At 31.5% G+C, this 21,964-nt stretch overlaps 2 protein-coding genes across 2 annotated transcripts; one reads left to right on the forward strand and one right to left on the reverse strand.

Annotated features, from left to right (window-relative positions):
- The first annotated feature begins 13,096 nt into the window (after nucleotides 1–13,096).
- Nucleotides 13,097–16,600, forward strand: LOC108688607 (ras-related and estrogen-regulated growth inhibitor). Its single transcript, XM_018194934.1, has 4 exons — nucleotides 13,097–13,238; nucleotides 14,474–14,696; nucleotides 14,823–15,009; nucleotides 16,427–16,600. Exons 1-4 carry the CDS (start codon nucleotides 13,097–13,099, stop codon nucleotides 16,598–16,600), a joined length of 726 nt encoding a protein of 241 aa, XP_018050423.1.
- Nucleotides 16,601–17,205: 605 nt separating this feature from the next.
- Nucleotides 17,206–21,823, reverse strand: LOC108688571 (Bardet-Biedl syndrome 2 protein homolog). The gene is made up of 11 exons (XM_018194879.1): nucleotides 21,578–21,823; nucleotides 21,340–21,459; nucleotides 21,082–21,270; nucleotides 20,649–20,831; nucleotides 19,699–19,921; nucleotides 19,394–19,605; nucleotides 18,884–19,054; nucleotides 18,383–18,487; nucleotides 17,977–18,289; nucleotides 17,362–17,616; nucleotides 17,206–17,300 (listed from the first exon to the last, which is right to left on the reverse strand). Exons 1-11 carry the CDS (start codon nucleotides 21,800–21,802, stop codon nucleotides 17,206–17,208), a joined length of 2,091 nt encoding a protein of 696 aa, XP_018050368.1. The 5' UTR covers nucleotides 21,803–21,823.
- Between the last annotated feature and the right edge of the window lie 141 nt (nucleotides 21,824–21,964).

Raw genomic sequence — 21,964 nt, forward strand, 5'->3', positions numbered from 1 at the left:
CTTTTCCTTTCTTTCTCACTCTTTCTCTTTCTCTTTCTCTTTCTCTTTCTCTTTCTCTTTCTCTCTGATAGGACACACCTGCAAAAGGCGATACGCGAATATGGCGAATATCGCGAATATCGCGAATATCGCGAATATCATGAATCGCGATTGCGGCGCGGCGGGATAGAGAAAAAGAAGAATTTCCTTGGGATCGCACGTTCTTGCGTGACACGCGGATGCAGGAGGATGTCGATGCATGCGGAGCAGCCAAGGACACGATGCGCCACGTGCTGCAAACTACTATCGTGGCGATGCACTCGCTTACATGCGCGCACGTGATTTCTAAGTGCGCGCCGTTGTAATAGCGACCACTTACGGAGTCTATTGAGCCTAAGTGAACCGCCTGCACACGGCGCAAAGAGAGGTGCGAGCCGCGCCACTTTAGAAAACTCGTGGAAAACTAGCCTCAAGTGGCCACACGTGGATCGTTAGCCTGTCAGCTCGTCCTGACCAACGCGGGTGAGACAGCCAAGAGGGGATCATAAGACGAACCGATTTTACACGCGGATCACGATGTGAATCAAAAGTAGAATTATGCGTTTCCGAGAAATGTAAATGCATAGAGCAACGATGATTGTTCAGTTTAAATTGAACTAAATCTTTCTTATCATCAGGTAATTATATATCATTAAGATCTGATTATACGACATATTTTTACTTAACAACTAGCGTGCTAGTCTTCTAGCGAATTAGAAGAATTTTAGTACTAAAAAAAGATAACTCTATAAATTCATTTTTTAGCAGATAATTTTTTTAAAAAATATATAATTTCTGAAATTATTTTTCACTGAAATTAATTTTCCAAAAATGTATAACACAGAATATTATTTTTTTTTTGTTGCTAATTTTCTAAAATGATTATATCTTATAAATTTAAAAAATTATAATTAATGTAAAAGACAATATAAAAACTTTTATAGATTTATATCTTGATGTTGTCAAATGACTATTATTAAACATTTTGAATCTATTTGGAATCCTCCTTAGCAATCAAGTGTAATTCATTTTTCCCACATATTCATCCTCAGTACATCAGGATTGAGTCACTGACAAATTGACAGATTTAAATGTAACAAAAATCAATAATATAAAATTATATTAAATAAGTATATAATCGAAAATTATATTTGATGAAAACATATATTTGGATAAAACTCACCTTAAACAGATCCAAACGGATATATCTTGAAGCTTTGGATAACATTTAATTAACACCATCACTGCACCGTTTATAAAAGAGGAGGTAAAATTATCGGACTTTAATCTAAAACGATGGAATCTTCTTTATATCTCATTTTTTTGTATTTTTTGATATGCTGAATCATTTGCAAACATTTATTTCAAACTAATTTAATTAAACGAATGCTTATTTGATTATATTTCCATTTATATAATTCTGATGTTTTTTTTTATTGTATAAGTATGTATTATATATTTTCGAAAGTCCGCATAATTTTAGTACATATGTCAATTCTTACCTTCAAACGTTGCCGCCAATATTATTTTCCGAATTGATGAACGTTAATATTTTTATAGTTATACTTTTAAAGTGCAAATGAAAAACAAGTGGAAAACATGTAATAGACGATTTCACGAAATTACACGAAAAGTATATGTATATACGTTTGTGCGAACCGGCTCCCACTAGCGCAGCTCAAGCGATGATCTGTTACGATCCAAAAATAACCTACGATTACAGAAACCTGACGTTTATTCCCAGTAACGTCAAATTGCAATTATCGCATCACTCGTAAACTTCGTGATCGCTCTCTATCGCAACTTCTGTTTCGCTGTGTACGAAAAACATACGCATTCCTTGTACAATTTAGCCTACCTCTTAACGAATTTATTAATCCAAGATGCATTCAGTATTGCACATATGCAATATGTAATATTAGTTATAACTGTGCAAAAATAGAAATTGTCTCGCAATAATGACGTTGAGCTCGAGAAATACGAATTGCACTTCGAACCCGGAATGCACTTATAGCTACAAATATTTTTAAAAGCCAATTATCAAAGCATGTAAATCAAGAGTCAAAGGTGGTAAAGATACGAACGGCGATGAAAAAAAGAAAAATAATAAATTAATTTTTAAAAACGATAAACAATAGAGCAACTGAGAATCCTACACAATGATTGGTAAGCATTTATTGAATCAATAACATATAGTTATTATTCATATAAATTGTAAATTACAAGTACAAAAACTTTGAATTCATTTTTTAGTCATTATCAACGGTAATTTGTATAATGAAAGAAAAGAGATTGTAATAAATGCTCACGTATTCCAATGGTAAGGACCAAATGGTAAGGACCTTTTTAACATAATAAAATAGAAATTAATTTATTTATTCGTTGGTGACAATAAAGAAATTTTAGTCATGCGTTTCGTTAATCTTTCAATTATATTTGTGCAATAGAACTTGTATAATTTTGTAAAAAAAGATCAGCATATAAATATAATTTTTCAACAAATAGATAAACAAAATTTGTCTGAATTTATTCGATAAATTTAAATCAACAAGTTTCAACAGATTGTTTATTATTACGTAAACACCTTATAATTTGCAGTGTAAGTTTGTTTACAATTTCAATGCATATAAAGACAGAAATGTTTACGTTGCTGAAAAGCGAATGAATCTAAATGTGATACGTAAGCGCCAATTAATTAAGTAGTTCAGAAGAAAAAAACTTTAATTAATTAAAGGAACATGACTTAAGACCGCGGTCTTAAACACTAATTGACGTGCCTTCGCTATTATTATGTCGGGAGAGGGATGAAAATTCCAAGTTTCCCGACTGGCGCCGTGAACCGAAAGAGAAACAATTCGATAAGTAATCAGTAGAAAATAAGCGTGTTGTGGGGCGGGCAGTCATCTATTATTAACAATGAGATATCGTTACGAGCAACAATATAGTGAATCAGAACTTCTTCGTTCGAGCTTTATCTCAGGCACGATGTGGCATCTCATCAATCCTGGTGATGTTTTTTGCGAAAATGAGAAAATACCGCGATAAATATGTTGTTTTATTTTCCATGGTAGTCTTAACAATATGAAATAATTCACAGTCGCTAATGTAATACAGGAAGTCGAGCCCACTATAAAAAGAAGTATATATAAAATCATTTTATTATATAAAAAATTATAAAATTATGTAAATAAAATAATATATGCAAAAATTACTATGATTAATTCATAATGGAAGTATCTAAAATTGTACGTTTTAACTAGGGATAAACTGGATGGTAAAAAATTACCAAATTCGGTATTATATTGTTTTCAGATATCCGATATCCGATATCCATTGAGAAATATCCGGCTTGATACTGGATATATCTCCGGATATTCGATATATTTGATTTTTATATATTTTTATACATTTTAATGTATTTTTATTTTTATATATTTTATATATACATTAAATATTTTTATATTTTAAACTTAAAATTTGACTATAGCCGAGTAAATCGAAGCTGAAATTCATTCTTGACTTGCAATCCTAAAATTCTAAGAAACTACCGATCGTTTGAAAACAAGAATTTGTTTTCTTGTCTAGAAAAGTTCGACTCACCGATGATGGTCATGTTTCCTCGAACGAATGATCGACCCGGAAAAGAATGCGCGATGGAAAAATTACTTAGCATTTGCGCAGCGTTTGTGAAAGCGAAGAGATTGAAAATAGCAACAGCTATTTTTTATCCTCACGTAATATACATCTGCAGCGAATTGCAGATCAAAAGATGGAGATGCGTAAAGGCGGCCGTTAAATTTCAACGCGACGGTTTTATGGCGAAGCCGTGCTTTTGTTGCGCCTCGGGGAGTCAAGAGAGCGATGGCAAACACGCGAGGAACAACATGAGTCGACCTCGTCGGCGAAAAATCGCTGACGTTGCTTAGATTTAGACTTCGCAGCGATAAAATAGCTAGAGTTAGCCGGAGGAGTTGCTATAAACGGGGTTAAGTTCGACCGCGAGCCGGCTATGCGTATCAGCTATACATCGATCATCCCTATCGGCTGTTTTCTTGCCAATTTTTCTTCCGCGCAGTATGAGAAACTCGGCCGTGCAGCTGTGCCGAATCTAGATCCGATTTGCGAGACTATCACGTGCCCAAACTGTGGCTGTACTTTGACGTAGCTTTCGATGGTGACGATTCATTTGCGGGGGACCGTATCGCGTACTGATAAAAGAGCAGTAGATTAATTATCTAGAGGTCAAATGTCCAATTTTAGTAGGGAAATTGATTGGCTTGACACTATAACGATTTATCGTTCTTATTTACTTAAATTGTTTTTCTTTTAAAGTTCCGTCTTGGATAAACTCGTTGAAATTTGAACTCTCTTTTCATGTATATATATATATATATATATATATATATATATGTGTGTGATGGTGTGTGTGTATGTGCATGTGTGTGTGTGTGTGTGTGTGTGTGTGTGTGTGTGTGTGTGTGTGTGTATATAAACAAATTTGATAAATTGGCACAGAGTTGCGAGTGCATGACTTCTATAAATAGTGTCTAATCATTCGGGGACATTGTGGAAAACATTATTTCTTTCGTCTTATTGTCGCAACGAACTCGTCTAGTATGACTTTTCGAGATAATTGACCGATTAGATCGGCAAAGCCAATGTACTATATTCGAGAGCAGTCGAGATGCTGCTACAACGAGTGAATCAACGAACGGTAAGAAACGAGCGGTTATATTTGAAGCAATGACACTTATCAGTACAGATGATTCAATCGGTTACGTCTATCTTCCAATTACTCGCTGCACCGCTGATCTTTATCTACGAGGACAGAGAAGCCTTCTTCCGCCAACTTCGATCGATATGAAATTAAAACATAGATATGTTACACTTGTCTGATCCTGATTTTGTTAATAAGTAAACATATAATCATTTATTTTTAAAACAAACAGAAAATTCTGTAGAAAGTTTTTACGTATCTACACCAGAATCAATATTATCTCTCACGAGATAAGTATAGTTTCTAAATTGATCTTGAAGAGAGATAAAACGATTTTCATTATACATGGAAGAAAAATTAAGAGTTAAGGATAAAATAATATCTCTCGTCAAGTTTCGTATATACGAAACATATATCTTATTTATCTTTGTAGCGACAGTTAATGGATTTTACTGATGTTCACTAGATGTGATTCTCGGTACTGTCCCATCTCGCAAATCGCCGCTGCAAAAGTCACAAGTTCTCACGCTGATTTTATGGTGTCGTCATTTTCACATGGCGAAAACGCCCCAGTAAACGAGAATGAATTGAAATAAATTCAGATTTTCAGAAATACACATTAGCGCGAGAAAATAATTAAAATAAATCCTTTTAAAAAATGTATAATATTAACTTTATCGTATATACTGTTCAATTCAAAATTCTGAATGAGAGACGCAGTTTTTCAATTCGAATGAATCCAGTTAAATTCAATACAATTTAATAAAAAAATAAATCGGTTTCGCCATTTTAGTGATAAAGACGAAATAGTTATTTGCAAAGATTATCAGATTAGACTTCTTTTCTTTAAGAAGACTGGACAGTCTAGTTGGCGAGAATGTGCAAAATTTCTACCACGATATTGTAGGATCCGTTTTCTAACATCGTGCCGTATCCAGCAGAATCATTATTAATGTTATCTATTCTAATGACAACGACATACTCGGTGCATGTATCCAAGTTTTTCTTATCGATCAAGAATATTGAAGGAGTGATATCGTTCTTGGAAAATTCCTTTCTGGTATTGATTAATTAAAATAGTATGTACAGTCTTATGTGGGAGCAGACTGTTATTTCGTTTAGGCCGAAGGGTCCAAGTTCAGTGCCCGATTTGGCTTTCATATAATCAAGAGGCAGCAACAGAATTTTTTTCTTTACTTTTTTTTCTTATCGTTGGCGCCAGTAATAGATCAAGTGTGCTCGTTATTACCCGGACTCGTCGCGAAACAAAAGATAAAAGTATTTATATGGCACGCGAACGCCATATATTTTAAAAATATTCATTGAAGACCCTTCTAACTCACTGCATAATTAATTAAACGCGCGAATGCAAAAAGCTGATATAAGCCACGTAACATCTCTACCCATGTAATTATATAAGCCATGTAGCATCTCTATCTATAATTAAACATCTTATTAATTAGATACAATTGTATCCCCAATCTTTCTTACCTTTAATTTATAATTTAATTATGGTTGGAATCATTATTATAGCGATTATTTGTGATCGAATGTTAAGTCCTTTCTCAATAAACTCGTCGGTCGTGTATTAATGGAAACCGAGGCCTGGTTACACTTACATTTTCTCACCAACCTTTTTATAACGGGAAAAATTGTGTCAGGTCACAGAGAGGATCGTATATTCCGAGAAATGGTGTAGAATATATTTCGCAATTTTAGACACTTGTGACTCGATCAACGATTCACATGGAAATTCATTAATTCCACGCTAAATTGATATGTGAAAGTGTATATACGTGAGTATGTTGACTCAACCTGATTAAAAAAATACTGATTAGAAAAGACGACAGCGGAAAGCGTTTCACACTTCCGCCATAACAGCGTTCGAGGTTAAACAGGAAAAGAAACCAAATATTTAGATAAAGAAAGTCAGAAAAATTAAATATCTATTTGATAATCCAATAACATGTTCTCGTCTTGATAAAAACATAAGGAATTTTGTAAAAAATTTTTGAAGACTATATTAAATTGTGAAAATATTGTTGGACTTATTATAAAATAAAATAAATATCGTCTCATATGCATTTCTGATATATTTATCTAATTACTCTATATATGGTATATTTATCTAATTAGTGAGAAATTACTATGAATTCGATTAGATTTTGAATCGATGATTTCGATGTCGATTTAACGTTGATTCGACATCGAATTGACGTCATTTCTCACTAGGTTATTCCGCATCACCATCGAAAGATAGAATTGTAATTAAATTCGCCTATTTCTCTCATTTCCTTTTTGCAAAAGCGCAACCTATATTATGCAGAAGGTGACATCAACCCGAACTCGCCGGATTAGAATAGTTCGTAGTAAGATATATAGCTCGTCGTAGTCGAGAAATAAAACATTTTTCATTGCCAGAACAGAGACCGCTATAAACCGAGTCATAAACTAACTTTATATCGTCGTACGTCAAAACGGACCCATAAAGCAAATATGGTTTTTCAGAAACGCCGGCATCCTGTCTCATCTTTGGCGGAATATTGAAAAAGTGAATCCACACATCTGCCGATGAATGCAGAGGTCGTGTTCATTTAATGTTCAGTAACGATGGGAAAGGGAGAAGGGAAAGTTATAATTTATATGTCGCGATGTTTTGTCTCTCATAAACATCACATCAGTATCAGCTGCTTGCCAAATTTAGCAAACAGCCATTAACTTCTTTATCAGCTTCGTCGCTTTCACGAAACACCCGCCTACGAATCTCACATGCGGTAATTATGTTGCGTTTAGTTAGGGGGTAGTTTAATGAAGATCAGCTATATTTATCTTTCCGACTGGGAATATTTCCTCACAAGGAAAGAAAATATATTTGTGACTATAATTGCAATAAAAAAAAATAGTTTTGGTTAGAAGCTCTATTTATTATATACATAATGCATTGTTAAATATTAAAAGAACAATAGAACTCTCCTAATAAGAAATGATAATGGAATCGATATCGAATCGATGTCAATCGAAATCGTCGAATCGATTTCATTGTCATTTCTCACTGGGCGCTGTTAAATCTATATATAGTGTCAAATTTAATTTAATTAAGTCGCCATTGTTCCCACATTTCTAACTTTTTTTCTTTTATTAGATCACACATTTTGAAATTTATACTTATAAATTATTTAAGAGATTTTGTAATCTTTTAAAATTGTAATGTTTTTAACTTTATATTGTTATAAACTTTATATTGTTAACTTTATTACTGTTAATTTAACATTAAAAACTTTGCTTTGGCTCGTATCTCTCTTATTATTTTAATTTTTGAAACAATAGAGTTAAACAGTTCAAATTGGATTAAATTTGACAATAACAATGTATTGAAGAACAGTGAAGATTAGATTAAATTTGATACTATAGATTTAACAGTGTAACCTAATCTCTTGAGTTTAATATTTTATTTTTAACTTCCATTTGTGTCAAAATAAATCAATCTATTTCTATAATAAAATTGTTTAGTTCCAGTGTTTTAGTTAAATTAACAATAAAAATAGGAGCATGTTAAATAGGAGACGACCTGTAGAAATGATTTAAAATAACTCAAATTGGATATATCTTAATACTATAAATTTAACAGTGTTATAGCCATGAGTGATTTAATGAGTATTTTTTGTTATAAAGTATAATTATTACCTACATGTTTTTGTTATAAAGTATAATTATTACCAAAATATAAGCTATAATAATTATAAAAATGAAATTTCTAATTATAATTCTTTTACTATGTAATTATTATAATCACAAATACCAAACAGTTTTCCCAATATATTTTCTGCCTACTGTTTCTGCAAAAAACAATTCTTGACAGTTGTGACTTTTTTGTCATTGCAAAAGTGATACGATCAGATTTTTCATCAACTTCGTTGATGCATTTCTTCGTTGCGGAACATCTTTTGCGTGCTTCACGCGAATTTACGCATCAGGGGCTGGTATCCATTCGTCGATCTTATACAGCAGCCAGACGACTTCCGTTATGTGGAAGAAAAAGAAAGGTGAAAATTAATGATCTTTTTACCCTTAGAGCTCTTTCTCTCACGCTAAGAATCCGACAATGGATGCTTTACACTTGATGACACAAGTCGACACAAGTCTGTCATTCTATCTTAATCATTCTTTAAATATCAAGAAGGATAGAATGACGCTTGTGTCGACTTATGTCGACTTGTGTCATAAAATGAAAACCATTATCTTATCCTTATATAACACATTACGATTTCTTTGGGACATCTCCTATCTTTTTTTCTGTATCTTTAAAATGACGGCGATTTAATTTATTAGGCTTTTTGGAATAAATGGATTTGGGATAATTTTTACAGATAACCATGATACGAACTCACCTAATTGATAACCCCAGAAAACTTGCAGATCAACGAGTAGCGGCACCCTTTTTGTTCTATCCACATTGACCGAGTCAATCGAGCCAGTTCTATTTTTAAATTAACAATGAATTATCAGGAAACCGGCGATTGTTTTGCAATTATTATAACTGTAATTTATAATCATTTTTGTGACAATCATATAAAGTATGGTTAGTCTAAAAATGATTATAAATTATTTTAAGTATTGAAAATACTTTAAACAACAACGTTCTCAATATTCAAAATAAATAATTTCTAATATTAAATTGATTAAGCTATTAAATTGTTTTTGATGATGAAGTGTTTAACACAAAAACGATGGGCGAAATGTTTTTAATCTTACAGGTGAATGGCAATCTAAATAAAAATGAAAATAAAAATAAAAATCTATATGTCAGAAAAATTAAATAACAGTCTGATAATCCAACAATATCTGCCTACGAATTAATAAAGTGAAAAGTAAGCTTATCGCGAGAAGTCTTTAAATAAACATGTTAAACTATAAACGTTGCTTTTTCAGGCTTATTTTAAGATTTATTTCAACTACAAATTCTCTACAGAATTTTTTTTCATATATTTCACATATATATAATAATTCTTAGAATGGTTCTTTCTAAATAAAATGAATAATAAAAAATATAATTGTATCTAAATAAAAAATAAAAAATTACACATGATATAGATTAAAAAATTTTAGCCAACAAAATAATTTTAATTTCCAGACATGACATATCATGTAATCGACCCGTTTTATCATAATTCCTTAAATAGCTTTTACCTACTTGATTTATCAGCTAGAGGAATAAATTCTATTTTTGTACAAACTGTTGGCGATAACAGGGGACGTGCACTTATCATAGTCTATATTTCTATTCCTATTTCTGAGCACAAAATATAATTTCCTGATTAAATTTTAAATTATCTCCTTTTAAATTTGTTGACGCTGTTCGTAGCGGTCTCTCAAAGTACCTACGCAAATATATCTATGCAAATGAAATATTGTTTTTACATGTTATTGATGCAGAATAAATGGGAGAGAGAAGATGCGCGTGCGTATACTTCATAATATGAACGTTAATATATTATGTATTTTGATGTGAGAAATTGACTTTTATATGGCGTTTTTAGAAATCCTGACCTTATTCTCACCTATATGATAATAATCGATGAAACTTAATGTGGCTTGAAATTGCAAGGGTTAAGCAGCCTTAAAAAGGAATAACGCGTATATTCCATTAATTATAGGGTGCAATCCGTTTCATGCATGATGCGCATGATACATCATTTATCCTTGTTCACCGAATGTTAAACAAGGATAAAACTGATGCATTATGTACATCATGCGTGAAACAGAATGTACCTATAGTACGCTATAGTTCGTTGAAGTGACTTATAGAAAAATACATTGTATATCGCAAATGTTAAAAAAAATAGCCAGAAATTTGGATATAAAAATTTATAATTATAAGAATTATTCCAGTTATATACTGTATTTCGATAAAAATACACATCAAAAATATAAATATCCTACAAACTTCGTCACGTCAGCAATAATTTAAATGACTCAGCGATTCATTAATTCTTACGTGCAACTCTCTGCGTAGTTTTTGTTTCTTTAATAGGGTGCATCGATGCACCAGGTGCAGAAACTAAATATAATTCTCTTGATACATTTCCTTATTTAAGGTTGAAAAAACGATGCGCATATTTTGTGACATCAGCCGTGGGCGAGATGTGCACACAACATCGTCGGTGATATCTAGATGAAATAGTTCTTTTGTGTAATTAAGAATTACGTATTTCCGTTACAATCATTTGTTCCCTATTAGATATCAAATAATCCTCTCTTGAGTTAAATAACATTTTGTTATTTCTAACTTCCATATGTCAAAATGCAAATCAATCCATTTCTGTGATTGAATTATTCAGTTTCAAAATAAACAACATCCATATTCACATTATAATAATATCTTATTCAAAGGATATTCTGGAACTTTCTTAGAGTATAAGATGTCCTCTGAAAGTTTTCAAGACAACCTCAGAATGTCATTACTTGGAAATCTCTACTGTACGAATTGATATGTTCGACAAATACAAAAAATCTGTATAATTGGGCTATAAATTTTATTTATCCAAAATTTTCATATTAAAAAATATTTATTCATATATTTATTCGATTCATATATTTATGATTCATATATTTATGCGTTTTTAAAAATATTTTATTCATGAATATTTTACGAGTATTCTTATTCATTTAAACAAAATGTAAACTAAACAATCTTTTCTCTTTAACCATAATTAGTGATTTGTAGTAAATATAAAATTCGGATCAGCTTTTGTAATGGAAGGTCATTTATTTTACTGTTTTCATGCTAAATTTTGTTGTACTAGCTTTACTTTCCTTAAAATTTAAATTTGGATATAGGATCATGCTTATCCTACTCTTAGCAAAATCGTCAGAGACTTATCTGGCAGCTTGGTACACGTGTAGAAGAATCTATAATATTTTTCTGTAGAGAACTTAACTATAATTATTTTTAAGCAAATCTAATTGCTTAACTGCTGATACAGTGATATAATTTGTAAAATATTTTGCCTTTCAGCTTGATTACAATTTAGAAAATATTTATGTCTATATTAAATATGTCTATTTAATTTATGTCTGTATTTATGTTCATGTTAAAATATTTTGCTTTCGAGCTTGATTAAAATTTAGAAAACATGTCTATTTTAATCAAGCTAGAAGGCAAAATATTTTACGAATTTTATCAGAGTATCAGCAGTTAAGCAATTACTTGCTTATAAGTAATTGGTCAAAAATTACGATTATACCGAGAAGAAAAATGAAAGCTATATATACACTAATTATAATTATATCAAGGAGAAAATTAAAGCTATTTCGTCGATACTTTTATTATAAGGAGGATGTTAAATAACATAGTTATAGTCACCAGGTGAGAGTAAATGCGAAATAAAAGATATTTATAATCAATAACGCCGCGTAAATGCACTTAGTAAATTTAGTAAGTAATTAACTAAATTTGAGACAAATTTAATACATTTTTAAAATTAAATTGTCTGACTTTAATGTTTTAATTAAATTTTCAACATATTAAGTAAAAGCAGCGGCGACCTATAGAAATGATTAAAAATAATAATAACTCAAATTAGATATACAATTTCGCATTATGAAAATCGCATTTGAAAACGTTTTTCACGAGAAAATAAGGTACGAAGGAAGACGAAGAGAGAGAAGAAGAACATTGTATTTAGTGCAATGCGGTGCTGAACATAGTAGTAAACAATTAGTCGCAATATACGTTCACGGACGAGACAAGTGTACGAGCAAGTGCATCGAACTGCGATGCGACTCAATGCGATGTAAGTAACGCAACAAGGCGACGAGCCGATGACGATCAGCCGAGCGTCTCGCGGTCGGCGCCGTGTCTGCGGAAGAAACGCGGCGTGAAAGCCAAGACGTATAATATGAAGTGATAAAAGTCATCGAGGAGAGTCCCTCGAGCCATTAAGGTCTTACGTAAAATAACAACAACAATCGTCGCGACGTAATGCGACGGCACGTGCGTGCCAAATACGATGGCTCAATAATTTCCTCACGATCAGCTGAGGTTACGCGATCCGGATAGTCTTGCAATGAAATCGGAAGAATCTGGGAATAAAATTTTATGACGTTTATCACTTATGCGTTATGCGTTTTTTTTTTTGCAATTTATGTACTTATAGATTCTATAACGTAATATACGTTATACTAATAATAGTTAATGACGCAGTTACAATGACGTGTTGCGCGTGTATTGTTTATTACGCCCCCACCCTTCAAGAAGAGTACGACAAATTGCTATGAATAATGCATCCATTAAATATCATCATACGAAGGGGGTTCATAATCGATGGGACACCCTACGGAGGGATCAGTGGCGATAAAGACATGGATAGTGATAGTCCGCCGTTAGCATCCGCTCTCAAGAAGAGAAATAGTCCTCCAATCTGCTGGAGCCTCGGCCTTAACAAGGACACTTTCAAGACTGTCAAAGTGATCTTACTGGGCCAACCAGGCGTCGGCAAATCAGGTGAGTAACTGAGTAATCGATAACAGTTTCTTCAATGGATAACGTAAAATATATATATATATATATACACACACACACACATACACACACACACACACACACACACACACAAAGCAACTGAAATTATTAATGATTCATTCTTTCAATCAATGAAAGTTTACATAATAAATAAATAAACATAAATTGTTTTATTAAACTTTGCGAAGAAGATATTCCTAAAGCCAAGAAGATAGTAATAAGCAAAATGTGTGCAATTTGAATTATTATTATTATTATTATTATTTTATTTTCTACACTGTTAAATTCATCATGTGAAATTATACCAAAAAATGGAGTTATTTTTAATCGTGATAAAGGAGGTCGCCATTGCTCCTACTCAATTTAATTGCTATTAATTTAACTAACAAAGAAATCATCGGAAAGTTTTACATGGATTTTGGATATGTAGAGTATCAGATGATATTAAACCTATATTTTTTTATCAGCGTGTCTCAAAGTTTAGGGGTTGAAACATTCTCTTTCGAAAAAAAAAAGGATTTATCATTTTCAGCAAATATCTTTAAAACTATATAAAATTTTTATGATATTTTATGTTTTATATAATGATGTATTCATTTTTTTAATATAAATTTTTTTAACTTTTCCCCATTCTCATTTGCAAAATTAAAAAAAAATTTTTTTAAGTAAATTTTTAAGTAAATTTTCCCAACCTTAGTGCAATCTCAGTGTTTACGTATCATTATATTCATAAAAAATTACAACAATCAAATTGGCATTATTATAATATATACACTGAGAAAAAAATATAGTTAATTTTAATAAATATTTAGTTCAATACTGCCAACTGAATTTTCCTTACAGTAAGTAAATATTTGTTCAATACGAAAAATGATATATTTTTATATTTAATATTTAGTTGACAGTATTCAACTAAATATTTATTAAAATTGACTATATTTTTTTCAATATATGTATATATGCAATTATCAAATTGTTATTATAAAAAACTCTTCCATGTTCTTTTTTACGCTAGACATTCATGTCATATGAAGATGCATCTTTGAGTATTTATGCAACCATTTCTATATTTAACATGCAACATAATTTCTATAGATCGCTACTCTTATATCAACAAGTTAATTTAACTAAAACAATGTATTAAATTTGACAGTTTAGTTTATTATTTACTAATTATTTACTAATATATCTTATTTTTACTTTGATTCTGGTATCAGCTTTAGCCGTGCGATTCGCCACAAAACGCTTCATAGGCGAATACGATTGCACCACGGACAGAATCTATCGAGTCGACAATCATCTGGGATCTTCGTGGGAAATAGCGGATCCTTCCGGAAATCCACCTGCCTCCGTCGAGTCGAAATTACGATGGGCCGACGTGATAGTTATCGTTTATTCGGTAACGGACCGAGTCAGCTTCGATGAAACTTCTCGCCTAAGGTATGTTGCTTTTTCTTTCCCTACATATTTTATTAGGAAAAAGTAAAATGCGAAATAATTGCATTTTATGGTGTTAAATTGCGCGTTCAAATGCGCGAAGTGTATACACGTTATATGTACTTTCAGGTTTTTGGTATCACACGCGAGAAGAGGCAGAAAGGTGCCACCGATCGTGCTGCTTGTGGGAAACAAGGCCGATCTCTCCTGCTCTCCGGGTGAACGCGTGGTATCTGCCCTAGAAGGCCAGAAAAGGGCAAAAGAAATCGAGGCTCACGCTTTCCACGAGATTTCCGTAAGGGAATCGGTTGATCAGGTAATGATCTGCGTATATACATATTCGATCGATTCGACATCGTGTAAAACGTAAAATAAAAGAAATAGTCTCTATTAACGTTTTAGATTGAACCCTCTAAGAATACATATAAAATTAAGAGTAACGACAAGAAAATAAAAAAAAATAAAATTACAAAAATATATGAGAAAAATAAAGTAAACAATAAAGTAAACGGTAGTACGAAGAATATAAAGAATAAAGTAGAGAAATCTTTTAAAAGTTAAAAATAACAAATTATTTAATTTAAGGGATTGAGTTATATTGTTTTTCTAATATTCAACAATGTTGAAAAAAATACTAAGTATTGAACTCGTGAAAAAACTATTGGAAATAATAATATATTATTCACAAATATTGTACATTACTCGTTCTAAAAATTCATTAACTAATCCTACAGTATTTTTTTTATAAAAGAAAAAAATTAAAAAGATAAAAATTAATTAATTTTTTATTAAATCTGAAAAGAACGATTCAGCTTAAATTCTTGCTTCGAAAAAAATCAATAGGCTATAAATGAACACAGAACAAATATCCGATGCAGTTAACATATCAACTAATCGTAAACGAAGATTATTATTCTAAACGATTGTTTACTCTGTGTGTCATGGCGTTTGCGCGTGATCGCGGGACCACAAACAAATCTATATCGCTCGGTCTCAAGGCATACGATACGAACAACAGCATTTTAGTGTTTTTATCTACGCATTGTAATGACGATCGTGGTAGGAGATCGACGCATTTCAGTATTTTGCGATAATCAAGTATTGGAATGATAAAAATTATTTATACAAAGTTTTTGGGAACAATTAAAAATAAAATATTGTTTTTTGTTCTAAACAGATTCTCATAAAATTTTATTTGAAATTTAATAAAAATTTTAAGTAATAAAATTATGAAATATATTATATAAAGTTAATTCTCTCTGATTTTTTAATACGAATATAAAATGAAGTATCTAAGATACAATAAGATTAGAAACAAAACCGTTTATATCTAAAATATAATTCTTTTGTAATTTTAATAAAATATTAATATTAATTTTCTATTAATAGGTTTAATAATAATTTCATTAATGTAATTCACGTTTGTTTAATATATAAAAATTACGTTGCAAGTTTGCAAAGAAATAAGATTCACATTAGAGTATTTTATAATCTTGTTTGCGGATGAAAAAAATGCTTAAAAAATGCTTAAAAAATAGCGAGGAGATGAGAAATATACAGTAATTGATTTTGTATGTATCATAATCACGCAACATATACAAAGCAAAAAGAAATAGAAACGTGGGAGTGATAACGTTCATGTTATTAAAAGATATATTTCTCTTTTAAATGATAATATCGAATCTTTATGTAACGGTGGCCATGACAATTCACGATTATTTTTCATTTGACAGGTCACGGCCGTATTCATGAATATATTAAGATTGCTGACCGAATTACACAGCAGTCATCAGACATCTTTTAGACTGAGAGCCTCCACAGACGGAACCATAAATACTCTCCGTCGACCGTCACCTCCTCCATTAAGAAGAAGATTTAGCATTTCTGCTCGCGGAAATTTATTGTAATCGTTAAATTAAATCCAAGACTAAATAATAATTTTATTCTACTAAACATCGAGAGAGAACACTGTACAAAAAGATTATATTTTAACTGTTTAATAAATATTTGTAAAAAAAGTTACTGGTATGCACGAATTCACAACAATATTTCATACTTTCATCTTTATCAATAATACAGACAATGCCAGCAGTCCTAAAATATCTGTTTAAAAAAAAATGTAATTGTAATCGTAATGTAATTGCGAAATTGGTAATTATATTGAGTATAAGAACTAACCTGAAGATATATTTCCTTTATAAAAATTTAATATCGTAGCTCAATTTCGTAGCCTATATGAAACTTGTAATTTTTCTTACTTAATCTTAGTACATGTAACTCTCTAATTACTTATTCTAAATTTGATATCTTTATTCGATTCTTATCTATTAATCTAGCAACTCTATTTAATAACGAGAGTTCTGTATTTTATTTAATTTAATAAAAATTTGATACTTGAAGGTAATGATTGATTACTAGTATTCAGTGCTTTTAATATTCGAAATAAATAATTAAGCATTATCTTTCACTATTAAATTGGCCAGCAATAAATTGAACTTCTGCAAGGATCTTTCTAGCCATGTCTTATCGCAAGTGCAAGGGCTTTCGGATTTTCATCCTGTATCGCCGTTCTACAACGAGTTACTGCATTGGAAGCAGCTTTTCCAACTGCAAGAATAAATATAATTAAGAAATAGAAAGAGTAATGATCATGCGATAAAGACATTACCTCTGAGTCTTGCTGCACGCTGCACTCCAATGTTCAATTCTTTTAAACTAGCCGCGAGTTCTCGATGACTGTTCAGTCGAATCTCGTGCTCTCGAATTAAATCGCCATTGATGTTTTTTAATTGCATCAGTCTCTTTCGCATATCGTTAATATTCTCGAGAATTCTAGCATCTTCTAAACGAATCACAATACTCTTCAAAAGATTGGCACCACCTGCAGCTTCCGCTTGGAGTCGCGCATCAACCTCCTTCAAGCCTGAAAAATATCGATGTATATGTATCAAAACGGTTTTTACAATAGCAAAAGCTCGAAAGATTGAAAAAATAATCGTTCAAAAAAGAATTGATTGGCGGTGGAGATCATCCTGATGAAAGTTTTTTTATAACATTTCTAAGAATTTGTCATATTTTAAATTTAGAAAATTTCTAAAAAAAATACCTTAATTCGTTTTAATTCATATAAAAAAATGAGACATTTTCTAAAAAGTTATAAAATTACAAAAGTTAGTTACAAAAATTTTAAAATTTATATAATAAAAATTATATGAAGAATTCTAAGAAATATTTTCATCAGGATGCAGTTCACATTTCTATCACTTCTTTCTTAATGGTGTACCCTTGACACGCTCCAACGCGTCTAATATTCTCTTCTCTTCCGTAGGAAACGTGGCTTCTGAAGTTAGATCTCTGACGCCTAAATACATAGTCAGAGATTGAATAATGTCGCCAGCGAACGTTGGATCATCCGTCTGAATTATCACTTTTCCACTGGCGTTCGATTTAAAACAATGCACTTTGTTGTCCCGCATCCCACGAAGCCACACTTCGATGCATCCGGCATTCGGACCACCTTCTGCAACCTCTAGTTCCTCTCCCATGATGATACTCTGATTCAGCCAGATAGCGATTCGCTGCGGTCTCTCCGCGATCTACAAAATTGGATTACGCATTGTTTCATCTTTAACGTTAAGAACTTTTAGAAGTTAAAATCAAAACTCAACAATGTTTAAATGTTCACTCACATCCATCTCAACACCATTACTCGACAATTCTTCCGGAACAAGTTGCGGTTTCGGAATACGCTCGTACATACAAAATCTTGGCAACTGTCGTGTTATTTCAAAGACCTATCAAACTTAAAATTGTTACAGTCTGAAATTTACATGATTTACCTGATGAAATTTTTTTTAGATTTTTTAATATAAGTTTTCAGAATTTTTCAGAATTTCTGTATGAATTTTATAACTTTTTAAAAAATGTCGGAAATGCTAAAAAGATTTACATCTTTTCTAGAATTTTTTATACATATACATTTTGAAATATACTTAAAGTTTTCTAAAATCTCTTATTCTATATTTTCTAAAGATAATTTATAAAATCTAAGAAAAAGTATCAAATATTTTTTCAAAAATTTACCCCTCAAAAATTTTAAATATATAACAAAATATATAATTCTTAAAAATATTATGAGATAATATGAGAAATATTTTCACTAGAGTTATATTGCAACAATTATCGAAGACCTGTAATAGATCGGTACCGGGAGGTCCAACATAAACCTTAACGTGAATATCTACGGGATCATTCTTGGCAGGATAAAGTGCGATCTCTAACTCCCCTTGCGGCCGATTGGGATGCGTGACCAGTGTTTCGCCCTCAAAAACACCTTCGGCAAAGACTATGGCGCAATATACCTAAATATTATTTTACGTTTACAATATCTCGCGAATTTAATTAATGGATATTTCATTTTTGAGGAAAATTTATTTCTATTTATTTTAAAATTGAAGAAATCAAAGAATCTGTGATACAAAGGAACTCGAGTTTCCAATAAATATCAATCAATTAATAGTAATCTAATTATCAATATTATAATTTCACATTCAACAATGTAACTATTACAATTATTACTATTATTACTATTATGTATTATTTATTTATATTGTATTTATATTGTTAAGTGTACAATTATAACATTGATATTATATTAGTTAGAATTCAGAGATGCGTCCTGTACATATGTAGCATATTACCAGAAGCCCAGGTCCAGCTGCAAGCGCGACGCGAGCTGCGCCCTTTTTTGTTAATAGGCTAATGGCTAATCTCGATCCATAATACATACTAGAACCCGTTGCAGCCCTCTGTCGCAATTCCATCTGAAGTGCCTGCTTCTTGGCTAATAGTTCACGAATTATCTCGCCGGGTTCCGGAGCTTGCATGGCAGAGCCAGCACTGTATCCACGTACTACAAAAACGTGAGAGCCAAATAAAAATATTGCAGCAAGAATCATAGCTATTTAGTAGAAAAAACGAGTTTCAAGCCATTGGTAGAAACTACCTTCGCCATTGGTAGAAACTACCACGAGATCGGGTTTACCCGTTCTTCGATAATCAGCTTCTACTATGCCTGCCACGCTGGATGATAGCTGAATCTTGAATATGACCTCACCAGTATTGTACGTCCTCGCATCTACTTTTCCACTGCTCCAACCAGTGATCAGCTCCAATACATTATCTCCGTTTATGTCGAAAGTGTTTACAGATATTACTTTATGCTTTGACTGAAATAAATTCAGATTAAATAAATAAAGAAGGACCAAGGTCGAAGCTAGATCTTAGCATCATAATATTTTATGTAAATATTATTATATACAAATATAATTATTTTATGTAATTATATAAATTTTTTAAAAGCATCTTTCAGTTATATAAATTGCTATGTGATGTATACCAATCACTGTCAGATAATTTGAAATGCAATTACAAACTGAAGCTGAAGTAATAATATATATACAATTTTCAAGTTAAAATCCTGGTTAGGATAATATTTTTCGCAATAAGTTCTTTGCAAATTAACATTATTATTAACTTAACGATCAATTTAATTTGTAATATCTATATGTATTATTATTTCAACTTCTCTTTAAATTCATGATTTCAAGTCCGACAATAATCGATCAATAGTTAAAAAAAAAAATGTTTCTAAAATTTACATATAAAATATTATTTAGTCCTAATTGTATAAGATCTAGCCTTTACTTATTTAATTTTTCATAGTTTAGTTAATATATTATTCAATCAGATTGTTTAATGCAATGGCTGTATTCAGCAGAGAAAACAGCTTTGTTATAAAATTGTTATAAAATTCTTCAATACAATTGGTTCTTGTTTTTAAATTCCTTATGGATCTAAATCAATCATATTGAAGAATTTTACAACAGTTGCAAAGCTGCTTTCTCTGCTGAACGCAGCCATTGTTAAAATTTCTCCTGTATTTAAGCATTTTACTTTAACTCGCCACAGTCTTTGCCCTGCTTCATAGACACCAATTGTTCCATTTTCCAGAGCATAAGCAAACTGCCTGTTCGGAAGATCAGTGAAAACAACAATCGCTGCTGTTTCCTTAGTTTCCCAAAGTATAGTATCTTTCTTCTGCACTCTAATTTCAAAATCTGTTGTACCTGTCAGTAACTAAAAAAATAAGGTAATTTGGAAAAAACAATTTTGTCTACTTCTATCAATATAGAATTTTAATTTCGATTTAATTTATCTTTTTCTAATTTTTAGAACTAAAAAGATAAAAAAAAGATAAAAAAATGAATTACTTTACATTGGTTTAATTGCTTCAAGATTTTAGATTCAATAGCAATCCAGATTTTAAATAAGAAAAAAAAAACGTGAAAAATTAACGTTAAATTATTAAGAATCGCTCCATACTTACTTCATTTTCTCCATCTCCATCAAAATCAAACGCTATTAGTGAAGTAACAATACCTCCCATTACAATCCAAAATATTTCCGTTCCATGTGCATCTAAGATGGTTACTGAACAATTGCCACCTATTACTACAACATGGTTCGGCAACCACCCAACTTTTGCGACAAGCATACAATTTGCACCATCCGACATCTGAAGTAATTAGTATAGTAATCGTAAGCTAGATCCTGCTTACTTAACTCGAAATTATATACTCAATACCTCCTTATAGAAAACATCAGCATTGTCTTCGACATGATAAGCAAGCACGTGAGAAATAGTACCGACCAAAAGAATATCCCTTTCGTCTTCTCCAAGACGACCAGTGCACAATGACTTTACCTAGATAATATGGATTTTTGTACAAGGAAGGCACGAAATAAAAACATAGAATAGTGCAAAATTTTATTTATATGTGAAGCAATTTGTATATAACATTCTGATTTCAACACATTCGAACCTCGGTGCCAATTTGAAGCTCCGCAAGTTCCCCGCTCCATGATAATCTTTTATTCGATTGTTTATGATCAGAATAATCGACTTGCGGTTGCCTATGCGGACTATGCACCAAAATGGTTCCGCCAGGTGTAGCAGCCGCAAGACACGCGTGCGACCCATCAAATTTTCCACTCACAACAAGATTTGCTTTTATGTGTTTCTGAATGTTTAAGGAGAATTCTGCCATTTTGAACTAGCGTTATATTATCGCGGTATGCTTTACCAATGTTGTGCCCTTACTATTGGCACGGTGATAGAATATTGATTTTACAACTGACTCTGCTGTTTATAGATGTCACACTGTATCACTCAATACATTATTATTTTATTGTATTTAGAATAATACGGA

The sequence above is a fragment of the Atta colombica genome, unplaced genomic scaffold (assembly GCF_001594045.1).
Source record: "Atta colombica isolate Treedump-2 unplaced genomic scaffold, Acol1.0 scaffold236, whole genome shotgun sequence".
In the NCBI taxonomy this organism is placed as follows: domain Eukaryota; kingdom Metazoa; phylum Arthropoda; class Insecta; order Hymenoptera; family Formicidae; genus Atta; species Atta colombica.